Raw genomic sequence first — 23,768 nt, forward strand, 5'->3', positions numbered from 1 at the left:
TTTTCAACGGCTGAGTTGTAAACTACTTTAGCTGTCTTGGGGGCCTAGGTTTTGCTATCAATATGGTCTCGCATTAGAAATCTCTATTCCAATACTGTATATAATATTAAAACAAATACCCTTGTCATACTATATTAGATGTTCTTCACCAACAGAAAGAAAAAGCCCAACTTTTTATTTTATTTTAAAAAATGCTTATAGCATTAAAAATACGTGAGGCTTCTGCAATTCAAGACAGCATGTTCTGGTGTTCTCTTAAGCTTGAGTGGTTGTTGTTGTTGTTTTAATTCAGATACTTCCTCTTGCCCACGAGGTGGACAAATCAATTTGCAGAACTTGAACTGTTACTGGCTTGGTGAGACAAAGGAGACATGGCAGGATGCCAGGAAGCTCTGCCAGGGTGTGCCTGGAGGAGACCTGGTGGTGGTGAGGTCCCTGGAGGTACAGAGCTACCTCCAGAAATCTTTTTCTAAGTAAGTAACTTTAGCATGTGCCTCATTTGTAAACGTTTCCCAACTCCATGCATCATAAGGATTTTCTTTCTTTTTTTTAATGCATAGACTGCCCTGCCAGGGACACGGGTGGTGCTGTGGTCTAAACCACAGAGCCTAGGACTTGCCGATCAGAAATTCGGCGGTTCGAATCCCCGCGACGGGGTAAGCTCCCATTGCTCGGTCCCTGCTCCTGTCAACATAGCAGTTCAAAAGCACGTCAAAGTGCAAGTAGATAAATAGGTACCGCTCTGGCGGGAAGGTAAACGGCGTTTCCCTGCGCTGCTCTGCTTCGCCAGAAGCGGCTTAGTCATGCTGGCCACATGACCCTGAAGCTGTACGCTGGCTCCCTCGGCTAGTAAAGCGAGATGAGCACCGCAACCCCAGAGTCATCCGCGACTGGACCTAACAGTCAGGGTTCCCTTTACCTTTTTTAGACTACCCTGCCCCAGGGACAGAAGGTTTGTTGTATTGTAATATGGCATGCGTGATCCAGGTCTCTGAAATACTTTCTAAAACCATTCACCTGGAGATTAGATGGTCCAACAGACCATACCATGTTGGTTTTTCTTGACATTGGTGTGGTCAATAGTGCTACTCAGTGGTATGTGTTTGTAATAGTGATTTGCATGGCAGCACACCTGTGAGCTATCGACATTTCAGCACACCTGTATCTTAATAATGTAACTAATTAGAGGTGGAGTTTACCTGCTGCACCAAATGCAGCGATGTGACAGGGTAACTGGTTATTTTGAAAACTGTATTTAAGCTGACCAAATGCTTTGTATTCTGCTGGGGGAGTGTGGAGTGGTGAGAAGGGTGTTTTTGCAGCTGTTTGATTATTTCTTAAAATAAATATAAGCAAAGATATTGCAGGCAAGTTTTTATTCCATCGTCCCAGCTGCTGCACAAGCTCAGTTGGTCCAGAAGGTCCAACATACAATTGTACATCCATGAGCAGCAACTAATGCTCAGATTAGCTGCCAGGGCTGATGCCAAGTTTTGAGGTCGCCCCGGGCAAGATGGCCTCTGTCCTCCCTCTTGTGCCACCATGGTACCACTCCAGGAAATGAAGATGGTGGCAACTGCGGAAGCTGCTTTCCACAGACTGAGCATGGCTGCCTCCCTCCCAAGTATGTTTACTAGGCCAAGGAATGGACACTGGTACAGACAGGTGGTGGCAATAGCTGGCCCGAGGGATGAGCATGTTGGGTTGTGCATAAGGACTGAGGACAACTGGATTTAGTTCATATTTAAAGGTGAACCTACTTAATTCACAACCAGAACACAACCATCCTGTGAAATTCACCTTTCTCCTTATTTTTCAGTGCCATTCTCCAACAATGTTACGTGTACCAAAATGTATTTTATGGTAAAGTGTGCCTATAGATTCAATTATTAGTGAAAGTAACAGGCAAAAATGCAGTATATTACAGAAAATTACTTGCAAAAATATGTGTATTTCAAAACTGCATACAAAAATGTGTTTATTAACAAAAACATGCACCAATATGCTGAAGAACTTTTGTGAGGGTATTTAAACAAAAAACAAAAAAAAAATATGCAGTACTGTGAAGACCTGAAATTGATTGAAAAAATGAGAAACAGAGAACCAAAAGGGACAGATTAATCAATCCTGTTTCTGATCCTCTTTACTTGAAGCCGATACACTTGTCTGCTTGCTGATCAAACTGCATTTTGCTTAGCAATGAGCCATGGTTCGGCTGTTTACATAAAGTTAGTATGAGGGTTATTTAAACCAACCATAGCTTGTTTGTTTCTTGTTTGTTCAAAATATTCTCAGACTGCCTTAGCATCAGGCAAGTATAGTGCAATCAAGCTAAACAATGAAATGTCAAGCAGCATGACAACGATCAATGGCTTCATCCCAGAGGTTTTCAACCTTTTTGAGTCCACGGCTCCCGTGATCAACTATATTCTTTCTGCAGCACCCCTGTAGGGCTCAGGAGCCCAGTTATGTCACCCCTTGCCTGAAGAACTGGCAGCCTCTCACCTTTTTTCAAACACCCTCCCTTGTGGAATGTTTCCTCAGCCTCCTCTCCCCTCTCCTTGGAGTCTTCTGGGCAGCCACTGCTGCCACCCCTGGTCTCTGAGCTGCCCCTCCTGCCCCAAATAGAGGTTCCTCATCACACTGCCCCACAGGGGCCTGCGACTTGTTTGTCCATTCCCTTCCCTGAGGAGGGAGGGAAGGAAAGAGGGACACAGGCCAGTGTTGCCTGCCCTGACCATCATTCAAGTCACCCTAGGGTGCCACGGCACACTGGTTGAAAACCACTGGCTTCATCCTGTTCTGTCTCCAAATATTGGCCCAGTCTGTGGTGTTACCAGAGTTATTGCCTTTCCTTGTCTTTCTTAGCAGTGCTGGCACCGTTTGGATTGGATTGCATGACCTTGGCTCCTCTGGGTCGATGCGCTGGGTTGACGGGGGCCTCTCAGATACATTCCAGAACTGGATGTCCTCAGGCCGACCCGAGGGAGGGAAGGAAATGTGTGTGAAGATGTTTCTAGCGGATTCAAAAGGGTACTGGAGATGTAACCCATGCTCTGAGAAATCACCATTCATCTGTGAAAAGACAATTGGAGGTACTGGAGGCATTCTAGTTTGTGTTCTGTTATTTTAATGGAGTTTTTTTTTTTGGCAAATGTTTTGATGGGGTGGTATTACTGTGTATTTTCATTGTGGGTGTCTATATTGTAATGTCTGTGTAACCAGCTTATGTACTTTGCAAACAGATTAGAAGCCTATTTTGATGTGAGGTGGTATATAAATTAAACAATAAATGCAGAAACAAACATGAATAGGCTGATCTTTATTATTCATCGAATGAGATCACTCCTCTCAAAAGAGGAGGATTCATTAGAAGGAAGCTGAGAAAGACAACCAGGTAGTTCTAATCTGTTCAGGAAGCTTGGAGCAAAGTTGTAAGGGGCAATCCCATTAGCCTTAGAGACTTGGACTTTCAAAATCCTTGTGATGAAATCTCTTTTCGAAGGTCGATAAGAAAACTTTGCAGTCATGAGATGACAGAGTTGGTAACTTGGTGGAGGAAACCAAGGAGCAGAGAATAGGGAAAGATGGGCAGCTTAGGAGACACAGCCTAGGAGACACAGTATAGGACAGATGCAGGTTGTGTTGAAAAAAACCTCAGTGAACTTGCTCTAGAGACTGATGGGTCATCTGTAATGGACTAGAATAATTCCTCCTGCAAGGGGTTGAAAACGAGCCTTCTAGTCCATGATGTGGGAAGAATGATGAAACTGAATGCGAGCTCCTGCTGATGAGGAAGTGCTGAATGGTGAAGAAGGTGGACACAAAAAGGAAATAGGAGAGAGCTGAAAGGAAGCGGAAAGCAGGGTCTGCCAAGAGGCCAGCCAAGTCTAGCTTCTAACCCTGCTTGCTATATTCTGAGCTCCCCACACCCTCTTGGTAAGCAGCAGCAACAGGCAGTGTTGGGAAGCCAGCAGAGCAACACAGCCTCACCCTGCCTCGCTATTGGATGTTATAGGACTGCATTGTTACTTCCTTTTTATGTGCTCTGTGATTACAGCTGCGCTTCCAAGCCCAAACTTCTTCCTGACGGGAATGCCAAGGTTTAGCACTATCTATGAAGTGAAGAATGTCAGCACCAGAAAAGCAGCTCCTTTCTTAGGGGGCAGCAAAGTGGAGGTAATGTATTTCCAGGGCTGATTTGTTTTCATGCTTCAAATACATATTCTATTCCACAAGATGTTGCTGAGGGACCTTGAGAAATCTGCTGCTTTTTGACAGTGATCTCAGCATTATACAATCCAACATCTATGTAAGTAGAAAATTGCCCAGAAAGCCCAATATTAGAAGTTCATGGGAAACCCTGATTTCCAAATCTGATGTGTCTCTTGTAGCTTACCTCATATGTAAAAAAAACCAACTGTGGCGCCATTGTTGCTCAGTATGTTCACTGTAGGCCCTAAACCCTCTACCCATCTTAAACTGCCCCCCAGCTACCCTTGACTTGCTTTTGTCTTGCAGCTGATGCTCTTTCCAGGCCTCTGGTTCAGCCACAATGGAACAGTCGCCTCCCTAGACTTTGCTATGCAAGCAACAAATAAGCCAATCCAGGCCCGTTTCCAGATTTTTCGTCCATATTGCAGTCCCAGTCAACATTTGATTCCACCAGGTAAGGGAGAAACCCCTTCTGCTCCCTTCCTTGCAATCCCTTAGGTCAAAGAATAACAGATTCTGTCTTTATTCTTTAAAGCAGTTTAATTAAAAAATAAGTTGCCATTTCTCTCTAACAACATCTTGTTTTCAGCTGAGGAAAATGGCTTTGCTGCAGATTTTTTACAGTTCTCCCCCCCCATTTGTTAATTCCACCATTTAATTCATTTTTGTAATTGGAATTGCCTTCCAGTCGCACTAATTTCTTCTAAAATGCAGTACTTAAATTACAACCTTTGCATATGCTGATCACAGTAATAAATTTGATAAGAGTGTGTGCGTGGGCCCAAACATTCACCTTGCATCTGTATATCTGCGTGGTTTAAAACGATATTGATCTGTTTCTAAGTCATTCTGTACTCTCTCTGCTTTGATCTCTAATTTAGGTTCTGAACTACCCTTTTAAAAAATAAAACTCTGTATTCCCCATCTGCTACCATAGATAATATAAAATGTTATAACTTCCCCCTGTTTTTCACCAAGGTAGATGACACTTACTGGCAGAGTAGTCCCTCCAGAGTGCAGTGAACCTGCCAAATTGCCAACAGATTGGTCCAGGGGCTTTTTGTGGGGTAAATAAAAGTGATTCACTTTCCCCCATAATGAGGAGGGAGCATGTTTGCCTCTTGCTCTTTCTTTAAAATAACTAAGATGTGGCCAGGTGTATTCTCCCCTGCACATTTCAAAAAACTTTGCAGCTTTGCATTGGTCTTTGCTTTCCAGTGACTGATTGTTTCCTCTGATAGGCTTGACAGCATGAGACCATCTGTAAAACTGCCTGAGAGCTCTGTCTTTTGTTTTAAAGCAGAACAAGATAGGATTTTAAAGAAAACCCTTAAATGAAGTTTTTAACTTCTTCGTTTTTTAAAAACCGCTTTAGCAAAAAATGCTCAGTCTTCAGTGTGCCACTGGCAAAACTTTGGGCAGCCCCACTTACTGCAAAGTCCACAGACCTGGAGAAACAAAAAATATAGGAAAAAATAGAGCTATAAGATAAAGAGAAGCTTAGAAAGAACAGAGTGATAGGGCAACATGCGACTTTTGGACATCAGCTTGGGAGGGGGAAAGATTTGCAAATCATCCCAATTTGCCTTGTTATTTGAGCCCCCGTACAGACACGGGTGGCGCTGTGGGTTAAACCACAGAGCCTAGGACTTGCCGATCAGAAGGTTGGCGGTTCGAATCCCCGCGACGGGGTGAGCTCCCATTGCTTGGTCCCTGCTCCTGCCAACCTAGCAGTTCGAAAGCACATCAAAGTGCAAGTAGATAAATAGGTACCACTCCGGCGGGAAGGTAAACAGCGTTTCCATGCGCTGCTCTGGTTCACCAGAAGCAGCTTAGTCATGCTGGCCACATGACCCAGAAGCTGTATGCTGGCTCCCTCAGCCAGTAAAGCAAGATGAGCGCCACAACCCCAGAGTCAGCCACGACTGGACCTAATGGTCAGGGGTCCCTTTACCTTTATGTTACAGAGCTGATGCACACTCCTAAAATAGAAATGACATCTGGCTTTTTGGTTTTGTATCTTTTGTGCGATTCAGTGCCCTTTTATTTGTTCCTCAGGGTGCAAACGGCTTCATTCACCTTTTGCCTGCTGTCACTCTGAGCCACTCTGCAATGCCATGGGTGAATGCCCAAGTGGGCAACAGTGGTGCCCTTTGAAGGATCGTTGCCTGAACATCTCCAGCCCTTGCAGCTCATATGCCTTTGAGAACACAACTGCTCACACCCAGCCATTCCCATACCCTCCGCGGTACAAAGGGGCTTCGCCATTCTATTCCATAGTGGCTGATCTGCCTTTATTGCTCGCCCTCAGCAATGAAAACACCCACATTCACGTAAGTGTATTCAGGAGTTGCCTTGGGGTTGTAAACAAGCCTTACCCTTGTCTTTAGTTCAATGTTTGCTCTATGCTTTGAGGTTCTTCACATATCTTGTTTTGCCTTAGGTATACAGGAAGTGGTTCTGCGGTTCCACATGGAAAACACTTGCTGTGATAGCTCCCAGGTCATGGGACCTCTTCACCTTGGGAGCCTCTTTTTAGCCTGGCCCACCTTGCTATTTCGGCAGCCATGCAAAATGTTTTTGTTCAGATCCGCTTTTACAAATGAGTCATAAGGAGGAGCTACATGGCACCCCTGTTTTCAGTCCGATACGTGCTGCTCAGATTTTGGTGGTCTTTTAAAAATTTTATTTGGTTTTTACAAATTAATGTTTACATTCAAAATCATAGATAAAAACAAATAAACAAGATTCTTCCAAATCTTTAGACTTCCCTCTACCTCTCCATGGGTTCTTTACTTAAACTTTTCTACTACACATTTTAAGACACTCCAATTTTTAAAGTTGCCCATTGTGTCCAAAGTCATTGTTACATTACAAGAGTTATTTTAAACCTGTGAAAGAGTTCAAATGTTTACAGTGGTCTCCCCCCATTCTTTGTTGAAATTTTGATCTTCCTGATTTCTGATTTTCCCGGTCATTTTTGCTATTTCTGCATAGTCCAACAGTTTGGTCTGCCATTCCAATCTGGTAGGGATGTTGTCTTCTTTCCAGGCCTACCAGCATCCTGGAGGCTGTCATTGTGTACATGAACAGTCTTTTCTGCTCCTTCGGTAATTCTACACCTACAATTCCTAACAAAAAGGCTTCTGGTTTTTTTTAAAAAAACAAACATTATTTTAAACAGTTTTTTCAATTCATTATATATCATTTCCCAGAATTCTTTTAATACCTTACAGTTCCACTACATATGTTAAAAGGTCAGATTGTGGTGGTCTTGTGATGTTTTATATGGATTAGCATTACTTCCTGGTACACTGTTCTGCTTCTTGTGCACAACTGTAGGAAGGAGTTGAATGAAGACCAGGTGTGTGTACTTTAAATGGAGGCTGCCTCCCAATGATTCTGATTAGCTTCAGCTGTCTGTGCGTTTCAGGTTCTCCTGCCAGAAGAAGAGATCTTTGTCCATCCGGGTGACATCATAGGGATACAGCACAGCGCTGATAGGGGCTCGTTCCTGCAGTGCCATCCCCACACAGATTCCCCTTGGCGACAGAGTTACATCAGCCTCATGAAGGAGGGCTGGTGGGAAGGAGGTATCCCTGGGCCGCCCAACCCCACCTGGGTGGACAGCATGCTTTGTGACCTACGAGTGACCTTTGCTCAAGCAATGAAGAGCTTGGCAAACCCTCCAATGCTGGCCCAAAGGCTGGAGTCTGGTACCTACACCTACACCTACACCGCCACAGTGAGAAATGCTGTCAGCAGCTTACAGGCCAGCTGCTCAGTGCAAGTGCAGTCAAAAGTCAGCGATCTGCAGCTTATCTACCCCACACCACTCAGCGGAAAGCTCAACATACCCACAAAGCAGGAGATTTTCCTGGTCGTCAAGATCACCTCCGGCTGCAAGGCTGTGGCTAACTGGATGTCCCCGGTGGACATGGCTGGGGTGCCGTTTGTGGCCGCTTGCCCAGCAGGGATTGTGCTGCGTGTCCCCTCCTGCTACAGAGAGACCACAGACACCTGGTTCTCCTCGGTGAAGCTTGTCATGGATAAACCAAGAGAGGAGGAGATCTTAGACATCCTTGTTTCCAATGAGGTCAGTGCCCAGAAGTTGTCTGTGAAGATCCAGTCACATGATGCCATTGATGGACTCAGGGTGGTGCCTCCTGGACCATGCCGGATGCTAGTGGATGTGTCACAGGTGGGTTATGATGTTCCTTCCAAAGTTAACTCTTTGTTTTATGTGAGGGATGTCTGGTGTCATGTTTTGAGGATAGTGGTCCAGGGACCTTCTGATACTCTGGCCGTTTCAGTTAACCAAACAGTCCCCAGCAACAACATCACAAGGGGGAAAACTGCAAATGAAAGAGGCATCTTTCCAATCAGTAAGCTACAGAAGAACTGGTTGCCATTGTTTTTGGAGTGACCCCAGGGCACAGCTAGCTATTCTTATATGAAAAAAATATATTGTACATAGATGCATACCCTATACTGATTTTTGTGGCTTTGCAGAATTGGCAAGGACTGTACCTCTGAACTAGGAAACAATGCAGTCATGATCTTGAGTTATTGGAGTGTTAGGCAGTGCACAGACCCCTCAGTCCCAGGTCACTGAAGTATCCTACCCAGACCCAGACTCATTTACTGCTCCCCAATACTTAGCCCAAAGTTCAGCCATTATAGCCCATATATGGGTTATTCTCATCGTGCAACTTCTTTGCTTTAACCAGGTATTTACTGCTGAGATCAGCCAGGGGTCCTCTGTCTCTTACACCTGGGTGATTGATAACATGGATATGTTTGCCTACAATGGTCAGAGCTACAGTGTCACATTTAAGAGACCTGCTACGTATAAGTTAAAGGTGAGAAACCAAAGCCATTCAACAACAACAACAGCAATAACAGCAACCCCATAGTAGAGCATTGCACATGTGGGCATTTCAAGGAATAGAAGTAGTATTTGTACAGCAATTTATATCTGTTATCTCAGTATTTCATACAACAGCTCTATAAGGTAGTCCAGTTTATTAGGAGACATTACATGTCAGAATGTGAAAATTGCATACAAAAATGAATATATGTAATGAAACTGTGTGCACTCTTGCATGAATTGATTTTTTTAAAAAATTACAAACTGATGTAAGCAAATTGAACCAAGACTAGAAAGGTGAGGACGTGAGGCGGGGGGGGGGGGAGAGACTGTAACATAACAGAGAGAGGGGCTTGCCTCCAGCTTCTCTGTGAGTTCTTTTGAGCCAGGGACTTCCTGACTCAAGCTGTTCTCTTTTGTCTCTCTCTACAGAAGCAAATAAGGGACGCGGATGGTGCTGTGGGTTCAACCACAGAGCTTTGGGCTTGCCGATCAGAAGGTCGGCGGTTCAAATCCCCGCGACAGGGCGAGCTCCCGTTGCTCGGTCCCTGCTCCTGCCAACCTAGCAGTTCGAAAGCACGTCAAAGTGCAAGTAGATAAATAGGTACCACTCTGGCGGCAAGGTAAACGGTGTTTCCGTGCGCTGCTCTGGTTCACCAGAAGTGGCCACATGACCCGGAAGCTGTACGCCGGCTCCCTCAGCCAATAAAGCGAGATGAGCGCCACAACCCCAGTCGGTCACAACTGGACCTAATAATCAGGGGTCCCTTTACCTTTACCTTACAGAAGCAAATGGATAGCTGAGCTGCTATGAGCATTATCAGAAGATGCTTCAGTGACTTATGGGATTTGGGTGGTTTATTTGGTTTGGGATCAAAGGTTTCTTGGTTTTCTCCTCTTTGTTCATAGTTGACAGCAAAGAACCCAGTGAGCTTCAAATCTTTGGAACTGATGCTCATAGCTGAAGCCATGAACCCCTTGGCTCACCCTGTATTGCTGGGACTCCCTGGAATTGTGGAAGTCGATGTTCCCCAGACTATGATATTCAGGGTGGAAGTAGACACTGCCGTGGATGTCATGGTGAGGTAAGAAGCAAGGCAAGGAAGTCTGGATAGGTGCTTTCAAGTGATTGCCCATCACCGAAATCCAAGTTGCAAGGAACACACAATCTTAGGGAAGAGCTCTTTGGGAACAGCCAGTGTATCTACTCAAGGCCAATTCACACCATCATTTTCTGCAGAAAAACCCCTCATTTGAGCTGACTTACAAACACTTCTGCTAAATTCATCCCAATTTAGCTTTTAGTATAGAATCGCTAACTCATGTAATGGCTCAGTTAGCAGCTACCAACTCAGTCTCATCCTATGCATAGATGCACAAACAGTCTGACCTGGTATCTTCCCCTAAATATATGACAATTCATAGTACTCCCCCCTTCCCTCTTTTTTGGCACATTCGGTGATGTTCAGGAGGTGTAGTAAACTGCATCTGTGACTTTGTCTGTGCATGAAAGCCACACTGGTTTAGTAGAAAATGAACCACGAGGCATAGAAGATACCCAAGAACCAGGCTGTTGCAGGGCAACAGTCCAATTCAGATCACAGCAGACCACCACTGGGTACACTAAAATGGGGGGTGTTACAGGGGCCAGCAAAGCAAATTGCTTAAAATAATGTAAGCAAGACAAGTCACCTATTTCAGGGGAATGCAGACGAACAATAATCAGAATAACCAGTTCATCTGCTCTGGAGAAAGCTGCTTTCTGATCGAACTATAAGTCAGAGTCAGAACATGACAGTGCCTGGGAGAATCACTGAACTTAATTTTTTTAAAAAGGATACAGTGGTATCCTCAGGTTACATACTGTCAGGGGCTCAGGAGCAGAGGCACAGGGGAGAGAGAAAATGGAGAGCGAAGGGGAAGAATCTGAGGGCAGCGTAGGGGAGTATGAGAGTGGCCCGAGAGATTCCATAAGCTTCTCCAGCGAATCAGAAGATTCCCAGAGGGGGGCGCCGACGGCCAGGGCAAGGGGGGTCCCAGGGGGGACACACCAGAAGCAAGGGGCCAGCGGGGACTCCCAAAGCAGCAGCGAGAGATCAGGACCAGCTCCTCCACCAGAGCGTAGTGGGGGGGAAGAGTCCCATGTATCAGGACCAGCTTCTCCTCCAGCAGGGAGAGAAGATGAATCAGGGCTGGCCACGCCTCCATCGCAGGGTGAGGGAACGGAGGGGAAGTCAGGTCCAGCTAGCCTCTCTGAAGGGGGAGGCAGTGACAGGAGCAGTGTAACGGTTAGGAGGAAGGTTGCCGGCTGGGCGCTTGCGCCAAGTTCAAATGTACAGGCACGTGGCACAGCAGGTAACCCGGATTGGGAACCAGGTCCTAAAGCCCGCCGGAGGGAGGGGGAAGACTCAGGGGACTCAGCGTCAGAAGAGTCTAGAAAGGGCAAGACCCCAGCGGACAGGTGGACCCAGAGGAGGAAAGAGCAAAGGAAGAGGTGGAGCAAGGCTAGTCTTAAACTGGTGTCTGGGGGGTGGAGATTCAGACGGAGCATCAGCGGTCTAGACTCCAAGACGTAGAGCTGCGCGCCGCGGCTTTGAAATCGAAACTGATCTTCAATAAAGACTTTTGTATATAACAAGAACTGGCGTTGGTCCTTTGTGAGCTGGGACCTCGGGCAGCTCTGACACATACGCTTCAAGTTACATACGCTTCAGGTTACAGACTCCGCTAACCCAGAAATATTACCTCGGGTTAAGAACTTTGCTTCAGGATGAGAACAGAAATTGTGCAGCAGTGGCGCGGCGGCAGTGAGAGGCCCCATTAGCTAAAGTGGTGCTTCAGGTTAAGAACAGTTTCAGGTTAAGAACAGACCTCCAGAATGACTTAAATTCTTAATCTGAGGTACCACTGTACTCTAATTCAACACCCTGCTCTCTCAAGGTACCCTGGAGTTACCTGCTCTGTTGGTACCTGTAATGTCCCCACTTTAGTGTACCCCACAAGCAAGAACTACCATGCCAGAGATGGCTTTTGGAAAAGGAATAAATACAGCGAAAAGACATTTGGGGTGTTGAAATAACAAATTGTGCAACCAGGACTTGCAAATTGCTTGACTTCAAGACCTTTGGCAGCAAACATCGTATCCATCTTGCGGAAAACAGAATTTTTGGCAGGGGCTAAAGGTGGTGAGGGGACGCAGGTGGCGCTGTGGGTTAAAGCCTCAGCGCCTAGGGCTTGCCGATCGAAAGGTCGGCGGTTCGAATCCCTGCGGCGGGGTGCGCTCCCGCTGCTCGGTCCCAGCGCCTGCCAACCTAGCAGTTCGAAAGCACCTCCGGGTGCAAGTAGATAAATAGGGACCGCTTACCAGCGGGAAGGTAAACGGCGTTTCCGTGTGCGGCTCTGGCTCGCCAGAGCAGCGATGTCACGCTGGCCACGTGACCCGGAAGTGTCTCCGGACAGCGCTGGCCCCTGGCCTCTTAAGTGAGATGGGCGCACAACCCCAGAGTCTGTCAAGACTGGCCCGTACGGGCAGGGGTACCTTTACCTTTACCTTTAAAGGTGGTGATAGGTAATGTGGGAGATGTACCAGAGGGGGTGATGTGATAAGGGGCACAGAAGAAACTCTGGGAAGGAATTTATCATTGCCTTTGCTGAGTCCAGTCCAATCTCAGGCAGAGATAGGGTGAACTTTCTGGGTCTTGTTTTCAGTACTCCAGATCAACAAAACCAACAAAAGAGTCTTGCGGCATCTTGGCGACTAACAAATTTGCTATGGATTTATGGGCCAGAATCCAATTCACCAGCAACAAGAAGTATAATCCCTAATTAACAGGGAATATACGGGTTCCCCTGTGTTGTTTGGCCTGTGGACACAAGTGGATGGGAATGGAGAACACTGAGATCAAAGGGAAGCAAATTGCAAAAAGAATGTAGAGTAATAATCACATCTAATAAAACAGTTAAAGTGGCAATTAGGATAGCTGTGTTGGTGATAACAGAAACTTCCTGGCCTTGGTAAGTTAGCAAACACATATAGTGTGATAAAAATCTCATTCAAGTCACAGATGATAGAACTGAATTCCTGATAAAATGTAATTCAGAGAGTTTCATGCTGGAGTCTCCCTTCAGATTTCCTTTGTTCATGGAAAGGCAGGTCAACAGGCATCACTGGTAGAAATTCTGTGCCAAATTGTCACTCTGTGCAGACGCTTTAGGAAACACTGCCGCTCTCATTGTGACCTCTGTCGGTTGCCCGCAGTATATCCAATACATTATTTGTGGTCTGTATTTCTGTTTGCAGGTGGAATTTTGGTGATGGCAGCCCAGAGGCAGAGACCAACCTGGCTCCTCCTTACGATGCTCAGCTGCCACGACCAGATCCACAGACAGAACGAGTTCAAGTGTCAGCAAGGGTGACCCATGCCTTTATTCAGCCAGGTGGGAAAATGGGTTTGATACTAGGAGATAACTTAGGGAGCTCAAGGAGCTTCAAGTCACGCCTTTCTCCCTGAAATGAAGAGGAGGAGAATAGATGGATGAGAAGATAGCAGCTGAGAGAGCTATGTGGGGAGAGGTTAAAAATGGTGTGGGAAAATAGGTGCCAGGATAGGCTGACTAAGAACCAGCAGGTTGAAATCTAGGAAACCAGAAGAGAACAGGTGAGGCAAAAGCATCATAGGAGATTGAGACCAAGACAGGAACACACATATGGGAAGGGAAGCAAAGCTAATGAGGTGCATTGTAAAGTGAGGAAGGAGCTTTCCTGCTGTGTGGCAGCCGCGGGGAACCTGAGGCCCCTGCACCTAAATTGGCTGTCACCTGCCAATCACTTCAATCTACCTCAACAGCTTTTGTGGTTTTTCTAGGGTTAGATTTAAAATTATTACCACTCCTGAGTGATACGTACTCATTGTTATTTCTGTAGGTGACTACACTGTTAGAGCTGAAGCCCTCAACAAGTATGAGCAAGTTCACCAAGTGGCCAGAGTCTGTGCTGTCATTCCCATAACCCTGGTGACCATACTGCCCAGTCCAGCTTCTCCGTTGGTTAAAGAGGTTACTCAGTTTGAGGCCTTGGTTTCTCCTTCCCTCTATGGCATATGGTATTCCTGGAACTTTGGTGATGGGTCACCTGTACAGGAGGGACCAAATTCTACTGTGCGCTATTCCTTTGAAAAGGCTGGGATTTATAATGTGACCCTAAGAGTCAATAACAATCTCAGTGACATAACATCATGGGCATCGGTGTCTGTCAGGGAAGGAATTATGGGCCTGCACATAGTGTGCAGTGGGCCCGGTGAACTCGGTTCAGTCACTGTTGTCAATGCCACAGTTACCTCTGGCACAGATGTCAGGTGGTCTTTCGACATGGGAGATGGATCCATCTACAGAAATCTGTCACACGGTGTTGTTTCTCACATTTTTGCTGCTGAAGGAAAATACACAATAACAGTGACAGTTCACAGTGCTGCGGCCTATACCGAGGCATCCACCATAGCCAACATTTACGAACTGCGTATTAGCAGCATCCTGGCTCCTAGTTGTCTCTCCAGTGGGGAGCTGGCCCGCTTCCAAGCTTTTGTGACAGGGCCAGTTAAAGGGGTTATGTTCTGCTGGGATTTCCAAGATGGCCGCCCTCCCACTGTTCGTCATGGAGACCCCACGGTCCTTCACAGCTACATGGCGGCTGGGAATTACCAGGTGAATCTGACTGTCTATGGCACAATGAGCAGCGCTTCCCATCAACTAGCCGTTTGTGTAGAGGACAAAATCAGCTCAGTTAAGCTATTGGCTCCAATGTCTGCTGTAGCCTTAGAGGAACCGCTTTCCTTCTTGGCTGAAGTAGATCCAGGACCCGACCCTCAGCACCAGTACAGGTACCACTGGGATTTTGGCATCGGTGAAGACCCAGTGCCTTCCAAAACTCCAGAAATCACATTTGTGTACTTGGAGGCTGGGTTGTATATGGTAACTGTGACTGTGTGGAACATGGTCAGCCAACAAAACGCCTCGGTAAATATCACAGCTCAGCAGGCCATTAATACCATCTCCATTCACCATAGCGGTGAAACGGGCATCTTCCTAGCTGTGGGCACTCCCTACGACTTTGTGGCTGAAGTCAGCTGGGACACTACAGCCGCATTTCAGTGGGACTTTGGAGACGCCTCACCTCATCAGGTGGGTCAAAGAGCCCCCCACACCTATAAGAAAGCAGGAGATTTTACCATCGCGGTGGTGGGTGAGAATCTGGTCAGTCACAGGACAGCGACACTCACCATGACTGTGCTTACTCCAGTCAAGCTGTTGACTCTACATGCTGAGCAACCAGTGAGTGAGGCTGGGCAGGAAGTCACCTTCAGATCTTCTTTAGCTGCAGGGGATCGTGTTCGCTATCGCTGGGCTGTTGGTGAAACAACTGGATTCCAAGAGGGAGCGGCCATTTTCACTCACACTTTCCCCACTCTTGGCACCTTTGTGGTGTTTGCCGTAGCTGAGAATGCTGTGAGCATGGAGAAGGCAAACGTCACCGTAGAGGTCCAGGAAAGAGTCCAAGGGGTGCAAATCCACAGTGAACATGTAGTGCAGGACAAGTATGTGGCTGTTGCGGAAGCCTTCTCTCTCTCCAGCGAGGTTGCTCAGGGCTCCAATGTCACCTTCCATTGGGCAGCTTTGAAAGGAAAGCATCCGCTGTTTACTTCTGAAGGACAGTTGTTCTTATTCTGCCCCAATACAAGTGGGGAGCTCCTGGTGGAGGTGAAGGCTGGGAATGCACTGGGTGAAGTCACCACCAGCCTTACCCTGGAAGTCTTGGAGAGAGTTCATGGTGTGAAGGTTCAATCGGCCACTGATAATGTTGCAGTAGGAAAGCCAGTGGACCTGAACATTTCTGTGGTGTCGGGAACCGATCTCCTTTATCAGTGGAAGGTGCAGGAGGATGCACAGCTGCTGCTTACCACCACACCCTCCCTTTCGCACATCTATAACACCCTGGGCTCCAAGCGTGTCTTTGTCACAGTCTACAATGCCCTGGGATTCAGCAATGGCTCCACAGAACTCAGAGTGCAGGAACCTGTTTCTGGGGCAAATTTCAGCATGGCAGGAATCATGCGGCCCTTCCTCCTGAAGTCAGGCACCTCAGTAGAGCTTCTGGGCGTGGTGGATGCAGGATCTGACCTTGCATGGGAATGGCAGCTACAGAGGGGGGAAGAGGAGAAGCTGATCCTCTCCCATGGGCAGAACATCTCTCACAGATTTGAGCAGTTTGGAGACTACGGAGTGTTTCTGCGGGTCTGGAATGACATTAGTGAGAGTACAGCTCTGGGTGCCATCTCCATCCAAGACCCTGTGGCTGGACTGGCTGTGACAGTGGACAAGAGGACAGTGTGCACAGATGATGAGGTTACTTTTACACTCCGTGTGTTGAAGGGCTCGCGAGTGACCTTTGCCCTCTACTTCCCCTTGCTGGGGATTCAGGTGGATAACCCTGCGGGGATCTTCCACTTTCCTTTTCCAGTGAAAGGCGACCACCAGGTGCTGGCATCTGCTTACAACAATGTTAGTAATCAGACAGATACTGTCACGGTGAAGGTCTTGGAGAAGGTGAAGGGGCTGCATCTCTTAGATGATTGCCCGCCCATTCTGGAAGCCAACAAAGAACTTACACTCCGAGCAGCCGTGCAAGCTGGAGAGAACATTGCTTTCTCCTGGGCATTTCGGCTCCCTGGGCTGCCCGACCATAATGTCACGGGCCAGCAGGTGACATATACCCCCTCTGGCAAAGACAATTTGACCATTCTGATTGAGGCCACCAATGCTTTCTGTGCAGACACTCTCCTGGTGGTAAGAACGTTAGAGGTGCCGGTAGTGACTGTAGACCTGTCCAGCAATGGCTCCAGGACATTTGTCAATCAAATCGTGACATTTGATGTGATAGCAGTTAGCGGCAGCAACCTTCACATGGAGTGGAATTTTGGGGACTCACCCGAAACCTTTGCCAGTGAAGGAGATCAGAGAGTATTTCACAAATATCGCCAAGCTGGTGATTTCTTGGTAGAAGTGAGAGTCTACAACAACGTCAGTTTTGTCTTGGCCCAGTCAAAAGTAACTGTGCAGCAGCTGCTCTGTGAAAGCCCTACTCTGAAGCTGGTTGAGCCTCTCTCTGTGATCTCCAAATCTTACACCACCTACTTTGAGGCTGATGTGGACTTGAAACAATGCACAGCCTACCGGGCGTTGTATCGGTGGGAGATATTTCGCAGCTGCAACTGTGATACTCTGTCCAAGACCGATGCAGTCTCATTACCGCATGTAGATGTGCTAACTCCTCGCCTTGTGCTCCCCAAGCTCTCCCTGGACGTTGGTCCTCACTGCCTGCTTTTCACTATTTCTCTGGAGAACACACCCTTGGCCCAGATGGCTTGCAGCGACTTGACTGTGCTTTCCAGCAAGCTAGTTCCAGTCATCCAAGGAGGATCCTGGAGGAGAGGGACAGCCAAAATGGATCTGGTTCTAGATGGAAGCAAGTCATATGACCCTGATGTGGAGAAGGGTGGGAACTCCTCTCTGGCGTACCACTGGGACTGTCAACTGGAGGTAAGAAGAGGACCTGGAATGGCAGCAATAAGACACATTGTTTAGACCAGGGTTTCCCAAACTAGGGTCTCCAGCTGTTTTTGAACTACAATTCCCACCTGACCCTGCTAGCTAGGGATGATGCGAGTTGTAGTCCAAAAAGTTTGGGAAACCCTGGTGCTGATTAACTAATGAAAAGCATAACCTGAAAAGGTGGGGTTTCCTTTATATGAAGACTTTAATGCAGGGGTGGTGAAACAGGATTCTGCTGGAGGACCAAATCCAGAAGCGACCGATTCCCCAGAGGCCACTTTGACAGGTGGGAGGAGTTGCCCACCTGTCAGTCACCTGCCATCACATGTTGCTTGGTAATTCAAACTTTGCAGCCATGGCTTGAATTCAGCACTTTGTGAATTTGGTGCCTCTCTATGTCAAATTCAGAAGGCACCAAATTTCTAGCAGCTGGAAATGAAGAAACAACAGTGCACTTTGAGTATGCTCCCAGTTCATTTTGCATTTGGAGCTATGGCTTTACCTGCCTAGAACCTGTTTTGTTTTGTTTCCTTTGCTTTCCTGCCCTTTAAAAGCTGTTATACCAGGAGAGCATTCCCCTTGTCCATTCTCACTTCTTTTGTATGAGGGAGAAGACTGAGCCTCACTTTACAGGGGCCTGCAGAGTTGTCCTAACTTTTGGGTAAGGGTAGACAGAGGACCATGGCACTGGGACAGAGAACCTGGGAGGAAGAGCCTCCAGGTACTTCAGAACATAAGGCCAGGCTCAGCTCTCACAACTTTCTACTTTAATTGTATGCTAGCTTTCAAAAGTCTGTTGTTTCATAAGATTTCACCAGGGCCCTTACACTCCCCCCCCCCGGCAGCCTCAATTTCAGCATCAGAGGCTGAAACAGTTAATTCAAAAGGCCCTTAACTGAACTTCTCTCTGCCACAGGCACCTAATGTGTCCACAACTTTATGTGGCTTCCCTGCTATGGCAGGCCGGGACAGAGTGATTGTCCCACACACCGTGCTGAATCCAGGAGCAACTTACCACTTCAACCTTACTGTGAGGAAGCCTGGCAAAGATCCTGGTTGGGTGACACAGACGGTGAGCTTGGCTTTCTTACCTTCTCTAGTCTCATGTGGCCTCTCTGACTTCCCCACATATAAATTGACAGAAACAGATGGACACAGACAGACAGACACAGTGAACATGTAGGGCAGGACAAGTATGTGGCAGTCGCTGATGGTTGCTTATAGGGAGTCTTTTTGAAGAGTTTGCTGAGGGGGAAATGCTCCTAAAAGTGAAACATTTTACCCTCTGCGTAAAAGTGCCTTGTAGTCAAAACACTTCCTCTGGAAAGAAAGAAAGAAAGAAAGAAAGAAAGAAAGAAAGAAAGAAAGAAAGAAAGAGAAAGTTCTGCTTAAAAACAGAGCTTTTTCTTTCTTTCCACAGAACACAGTCTCAATGCAAGCCGCTCCATCCAGCCCCCTCAGCTACACTAGGGAGTTCCTGAAGGGGAGTGATCCCTCCCAGCTGACTTGGACAGTTAGTTCCTGTCTTCTTGTATCAAAGACATAGATCAAAGACTGCCTTGCTGAATGACCTCTTCTTTTCTCTTTGACAAAGAAACACAATGTACGTAGGGATGCCAAATGGCAAGGAAAGCACCGAGCCCTGGAATAACACTCAAATGTACATATGCTTGCTATGAAACTGGCAAGCCCAGTCGAGACCAAATGTTAGGATTTAGCGCTCAAGGACAAGTGCAGTATGAGCAAACCCCCTAGACACTCTACTGGCTTTTGTCCACATTCTGACGGACCCTCCACCACAGTTCTGTTACGTTGCCTGGGAGAGGTCCAAGGGACTCCTCCATTGCTGGACATCTTGCTCCTCTTCTGTAGGGTCGCGTTGCTCCATTTGTACCAACTAGCCTGCTGTGTCTTGATTTGGGGCTGACTTTAATATTGACTCGGGTGTCCACCAGCAGGTTTCGATCACATCTAGCCAGATCCTGCCTGTGACCCTGGAGTGCCGTTCCTGCAGTGCTTTGTCAAGCTACGAGGTCAGCAGCAGCATCCATGTCACGCTGTCTGGATGGTGCGAAAGCTGCGACAATGGAACGCTGGTGAGATGCTCTCTTCTGATTCCAGGGCTATAGAGCAGCAGGGGTTTAGTTGCGCTTAGAAAGAGGCGCCATTCTGATGTATCGTGATCTGTGCTGTCTGGCCCTTGCAGTACAGCTGGAGAGCTTGGAGTTCTGATGGCCAGCCTTTGACCTTGGACAATGTGACCACTTCCACTGGGGACTCCAATCGGGACCTGGTGATCAGGCAGGGGGTCCTGCAGGATGGAGTGAACTACACTTTCACCGTTTTGGTCACTCAGCCTAGAGGACAGCTCTGGGGGGAAGCCGGCATCACCCTCACCCCAAACCACCCACCCAGGGGAGGGCTCTGCATTCTGAGACCGGAAAACGATATCTACATCTTGGAGACACCGGTTAGATTTCAGTGCATGGGTAAGTAACGCAACAAGATTTCCCCAGTGGGGATCTCAGTGCCGTTAAAGAACTGGAACAGCTACATCTCAAGGAGCTGTCCTTTGGAAACTGTTTGAGCTCCACTTTTGTGGAAGCTGCAGGCAGGGAGGGCAGTCTTGTCACTTAGGCTCCGTAGGTACCTGGGTCATGTGTAATTTTGCCTGCCAGACCACTAGACAGTAACTTACGTATGTATATGTGTGTGAGTATAGACATAGACTAGCATTGCATGGGATTCATTCATGGCTCAGGCATATACAGCTGTGTTGGAGCCAGATTGATTCATATTCTCATGTGACCAAGCTGAAGTGATGTATACCTTTATGCCTCCTCCATCCGATATCCTTCTGCATCTCCTGCTCTGACTCTTTCAGGTTGGATGGATGAGGACAGCAGCCCAACGCAGCAGCAGCAGCTGATCTACACCCTGACTGCCGAAATGTGCTCCCCTCACAGCAGCCATTGTTGGAACTCCTGCCTGTACCGAGGGGTCAAGTCTGCCTTCAGCATCTTCCTGCCCTCAGGCGCTCTTGGCAATCAATCCAGCGTCAACATCCTAGTTGAGCTGGAGGATTCACGGGGAGCAAAGACCTTGGCATTGAACCAGTAAATGTGGGACCTCTTTGGGATGGGCCAAGCAGGAGATCTCTGTGCCTTGTACTTCCAGGGACTCAGGAAGAAAAAAAGAACAGGCAGGAGAAGACATCATGCTGTGCTGTGCTGTGCTGCTGTCCTAACAGTGGAATCATTGCCACTTGCCAGGACAGTATGGGGGGAGGGTGGCAAAGCCGGGGGTGCCTTGATGCACAAGCAGAGCCAATCTGGCATTCCCTCCAGCACACCCACACAGCCCTAACCTTGCTAGCATCTGCCCCCTGTACTGTTCTAGGAAACGGCAGTGATGCTGCTGTCAAGATGGAGGCAGCACAGCACTGCCACTGGCAGACAGCGTTGCTTTTGCAAGACTTATTTCTACCTGGAGAGAGATTAAAGCTGCAGTCATTGTGTTACTTCCTTGAGGACAGTTCCTGATTATGAGGTTACTATTGCATTCAGAGGGACGCGGGTGGCACTGTGGGTTAAACCACAGAGCCTAGGGCTTGCCAATCAGAAGGTCGGCGGTTCTAATCCCCACCACAGGGTGAGCTCCCATTGCTCGGTCCCAGCTCCTGCCAACCTAGCAGTTTGAAAGCACGAAGTGCAAGTAGATAAATAGGTACTGCTCCAGCGGGAAGCTAAACGGCATTTCCATGTGCTGCTCTGGTTCGCTAGAATCGGCTTAGTCATGCTGGCCACATGACCTGGAAGCTGTACCCCGGCTCCCTCGGTCAATAAAGCGAGATGAGCGACGCAACCCCAGAGTCAGTCACGACTGGACCTAATGGTCAGGGGTCCTTTTACCTTTACCTTTATGGCATTCAGTACTTGAGGATGGTAGCAAAACCTTTCCAAGTGGGGCTTGCACGGGCAGGGAGGAGGGAGGGATGCTTGCAAAGTGTGTTTGCACTTAAAAGTGTATTTGCAAATTCTGTCCGCTCTCCCTTTCAGAACCCTGACTCTCACCATGCCTGAACTCCCTTCAGGATTCAACACCATAACCAGCTGGTTGAAGAAGAAGAGCCAGTCGGAGCTGTGGGGTGTGGTCCAGCAAGGAAACCCACAGGAGGTGATTCCGTACTCCTTGGCTCTCATAAGCCTGCTGAATCACGTAAGCACTTGCTGGTGTGGGAGAACGCTTTATATCTGCGTACAGGTTAACAATGCCTGCACACCCAGGAACTTGAGATTCTCAAGGGAGGCCCTGCTCACAGTCCCATCCACAGCTAGAATCTGTTGTGCAGAGTTAGGAAAAAGGGTGCTCTCCACCGTGACACCCCAGTTGTGGCACTCCCTCCGTTTGCACTTGCCCGTTTCTTTGTTAACACTTAGGTGCCAGCCGAAGACACACTCGCCCTAGCTTTGCGGGGATGGAGTGAACTTGGCGCCCCACAGTGAATGAGGTTGTGATATGGAAATTGGCTGGCGTGTTGTTTTTTGTATCTTCACTGTCGACTGAATTATTCAAGTTTTGTCGGGCCATGTTCTACTTTGCCCTGATATCCTTTGGGGAGGAAGGGTGATATGAAAATATAATTAATAATAAAAAGCACTTTTAAAAATATGTATCATCCCCATTTGGGCAGGTTTTCTTTTTCTTTTTGGCAGTATTCTGTCCCAGCAGAGGTGATTTGGTCACATGTTTTTTCCCCCCAGGACTTTGGAAGAGGGTATAGCATGAAGGAGCTGAGGGACCGCATCTCCATCCGCAGCAATGTCACAGCCGCTCTGGCCTCCCTGAATATCTCCAGTGTGAAGGATGTTGCTCAGCTTAGCGCTGCACTGAGGGCTTGTGTGGTAGGACTCCTCCAGTAGATGTTTTGTCATTGCTCTGTTGGAGTCAGAGAAGGTGTTGCAATGATGGCCCACAATATTTGGGACCCTGCGGCAAAAAATCCAAATGGCAGTAAATATAACAATAAGCTGATTAGCTGACTATTTGCTGTCCTTTCATAGTAATCCCCTCCCCAATAAATCTGTGCTAGAGCTAGTGATATAAAAGGATCTGTTGGTTTCCCAATCTTAAATTCAGGTTTTTCACATTCTGCAGCGTTTTGTGATATATCCCCAAATCCTGCAGAAAGTGATGCATGATAATTCCTCTGTATCTTAGGGTCTCAGAAACACTTCTGCTTGCCCCATGCCTAGAAAGCATGAGGCTGAGTGGTTTTCCGCTTGACCCCCTCAGGAAAACCCCACTCTTTAGCTCTAAATTAGAACATAGAGTCATGGAATTGTAGAGTTGGAAGGGACCACCAGACTCACCTAGTCCCTGGAATCTTTTGCGCAACGTGGGGCCTGAACCTAAAACCTTGAGTGTCTTATGTTTTACTGACTGAGCTATCCCAGCTGACAATTGCTGTTTGCTCCAGCTGAGTGCTAAAGAGTGGATTTCCCCAGAGGAAAGCAGAGAGGCAAGAGGCAGTCCGGATTAGCCCTTAGTGTGAATTTCTCCCAGTAAACACATTTATATATGTAGTTTTGACTCTGCACATTTTTGCAAGATGTATTCCCTAATTTAATGCAGTTTCATATCTTGTTTTCAGAGACATATTCAGGTTTATGTACACTTTCCCCATAGATATCCATTTTTGTAAACACTCTTTGGAGAAGTGCATCACAAAATTTGGATAAGTGAATTTAGGACATTTGTGTTTCAGTTTGCATATTGTTCTAGAAAGTGTGGATTTGATGGATTCAGCTTTAAATACTGAATTTCTTCTCCCTCCCTCCCTCGCTAGCTAAAGCTGAGCTGTTAGTTTTGACATGCCATTGTCCATCTCAGGAGCTTTCTCTCTTTCCTTAAGCAGAAGAGAAAAAATTATCACTCAGAGTAAGAGCAACCATCTGCCTCCCGCAGCATCTTATCTTTCTTGGTTGTTGCGAGTGCTGCCATTCTGCTCATGCAGCAGACTTCTGCTTGTGCAATGCAACTTCTCCCCTCTTCTCCTCTCACTTGCACACTTGCACAC

At 47.3% G+C, this 23,768-nt stretch overlaps 1 protein-coding gene and 1 long non-coding RNA gene across 4 annotated transcripts in view; one reads left to right on the top strand and one right to left on the bottom strand.

The window, feature by feature from the left end:
* Positions 1–23,768, top strand: part of LOC307211101 (polycystin-1-like) — a gene marked incomplete at its 3' end in the record, with an annotated part of 61,165 nt that overhangs the window by 12,259 nt on the left and 25,138 nt on the right. For all 3 annotated transcript variants that reach the window (XR_013836297.1, XM_079967352.1, XM_079967351.1), the window contains exons 7-22: positions 293–473; positions 2,869–3,095; positions 4,061–4,179; positions 4,522–4,669; positions 6,274–6,548; positions 7,649–8,416; positions 8,946–9,077; positions 9,995–10,170; positions 13,386–13,522; positions 14,010–17,677; positions 18,606–18,761; positions 19,648–19,785; positions 19,896–20,178; positions 20,574–20,805; positions 21,748–21,907; positions 22,453–22,593. Coding sequence is in view for 2 of the 3 variants with exons in the window: in XM_079967352.1 (XP_079823478.1) it covers positions 293–473; positions 2,869–3,095; positions 4,061–4,179; positions 4,522–4,669; positions 6,274–6,548; positions 7,649–8,416; positions 8,946–9,077; positions 9,995–10,170; positions 13,386–13,522; positions 14,010–17,677; positions 18,606–18,761; positions 19,648–19,785; positions 19,896–20,178; positions 20,574–20,805; positions 21,748–21,907; positions 22,453–22,593 (6,941 nt within the window). The remainder of the gene's footprint in view (positions 1–292; positions 474–2,868; positions 3,096–4,060; positions 4,180–4,521; positions 4,670–6,273; positions 6,549–7,648; positions 8,417–8,945; positions 9,078–9,994; positions 10,171–13,385; positions 13,523–14,009; positions 17,678–18,605; positions 18,762–19,647; positions 19,786–19,895; positions 20,179–20,573; positions 20,806–21,747; positions 21,908–22,452; positions 22,594–23,768) is intronic.
* LOC307211172 lies at positions 13,509–15,458 on the bottom strand. The gene is made up of 3 exons (XR_013836336.1): positions 15,361–15,458; positions 14,422–14,513; positions 13,509–13,592 (listed from the first exon to the last, which is right to left on the bottom strand). It is a non-coding gene; the product is annotated as an uncharacterized lncRNA (long non-coding RNA).

The sequence above is a fragment of the Podarcis cretensis genome (genome assembly GCF_951804945.1).
Source record: "Podarcis cretensis genome assembly, chromosome: 2".
Classification (NCBI taxonomy): domain Eukaryota; kingdom Metazoa; phylum Chordata; class Lepidosauria; order Squamata; family Lacertidae; genus Podarcis; species Podarcis cretensis.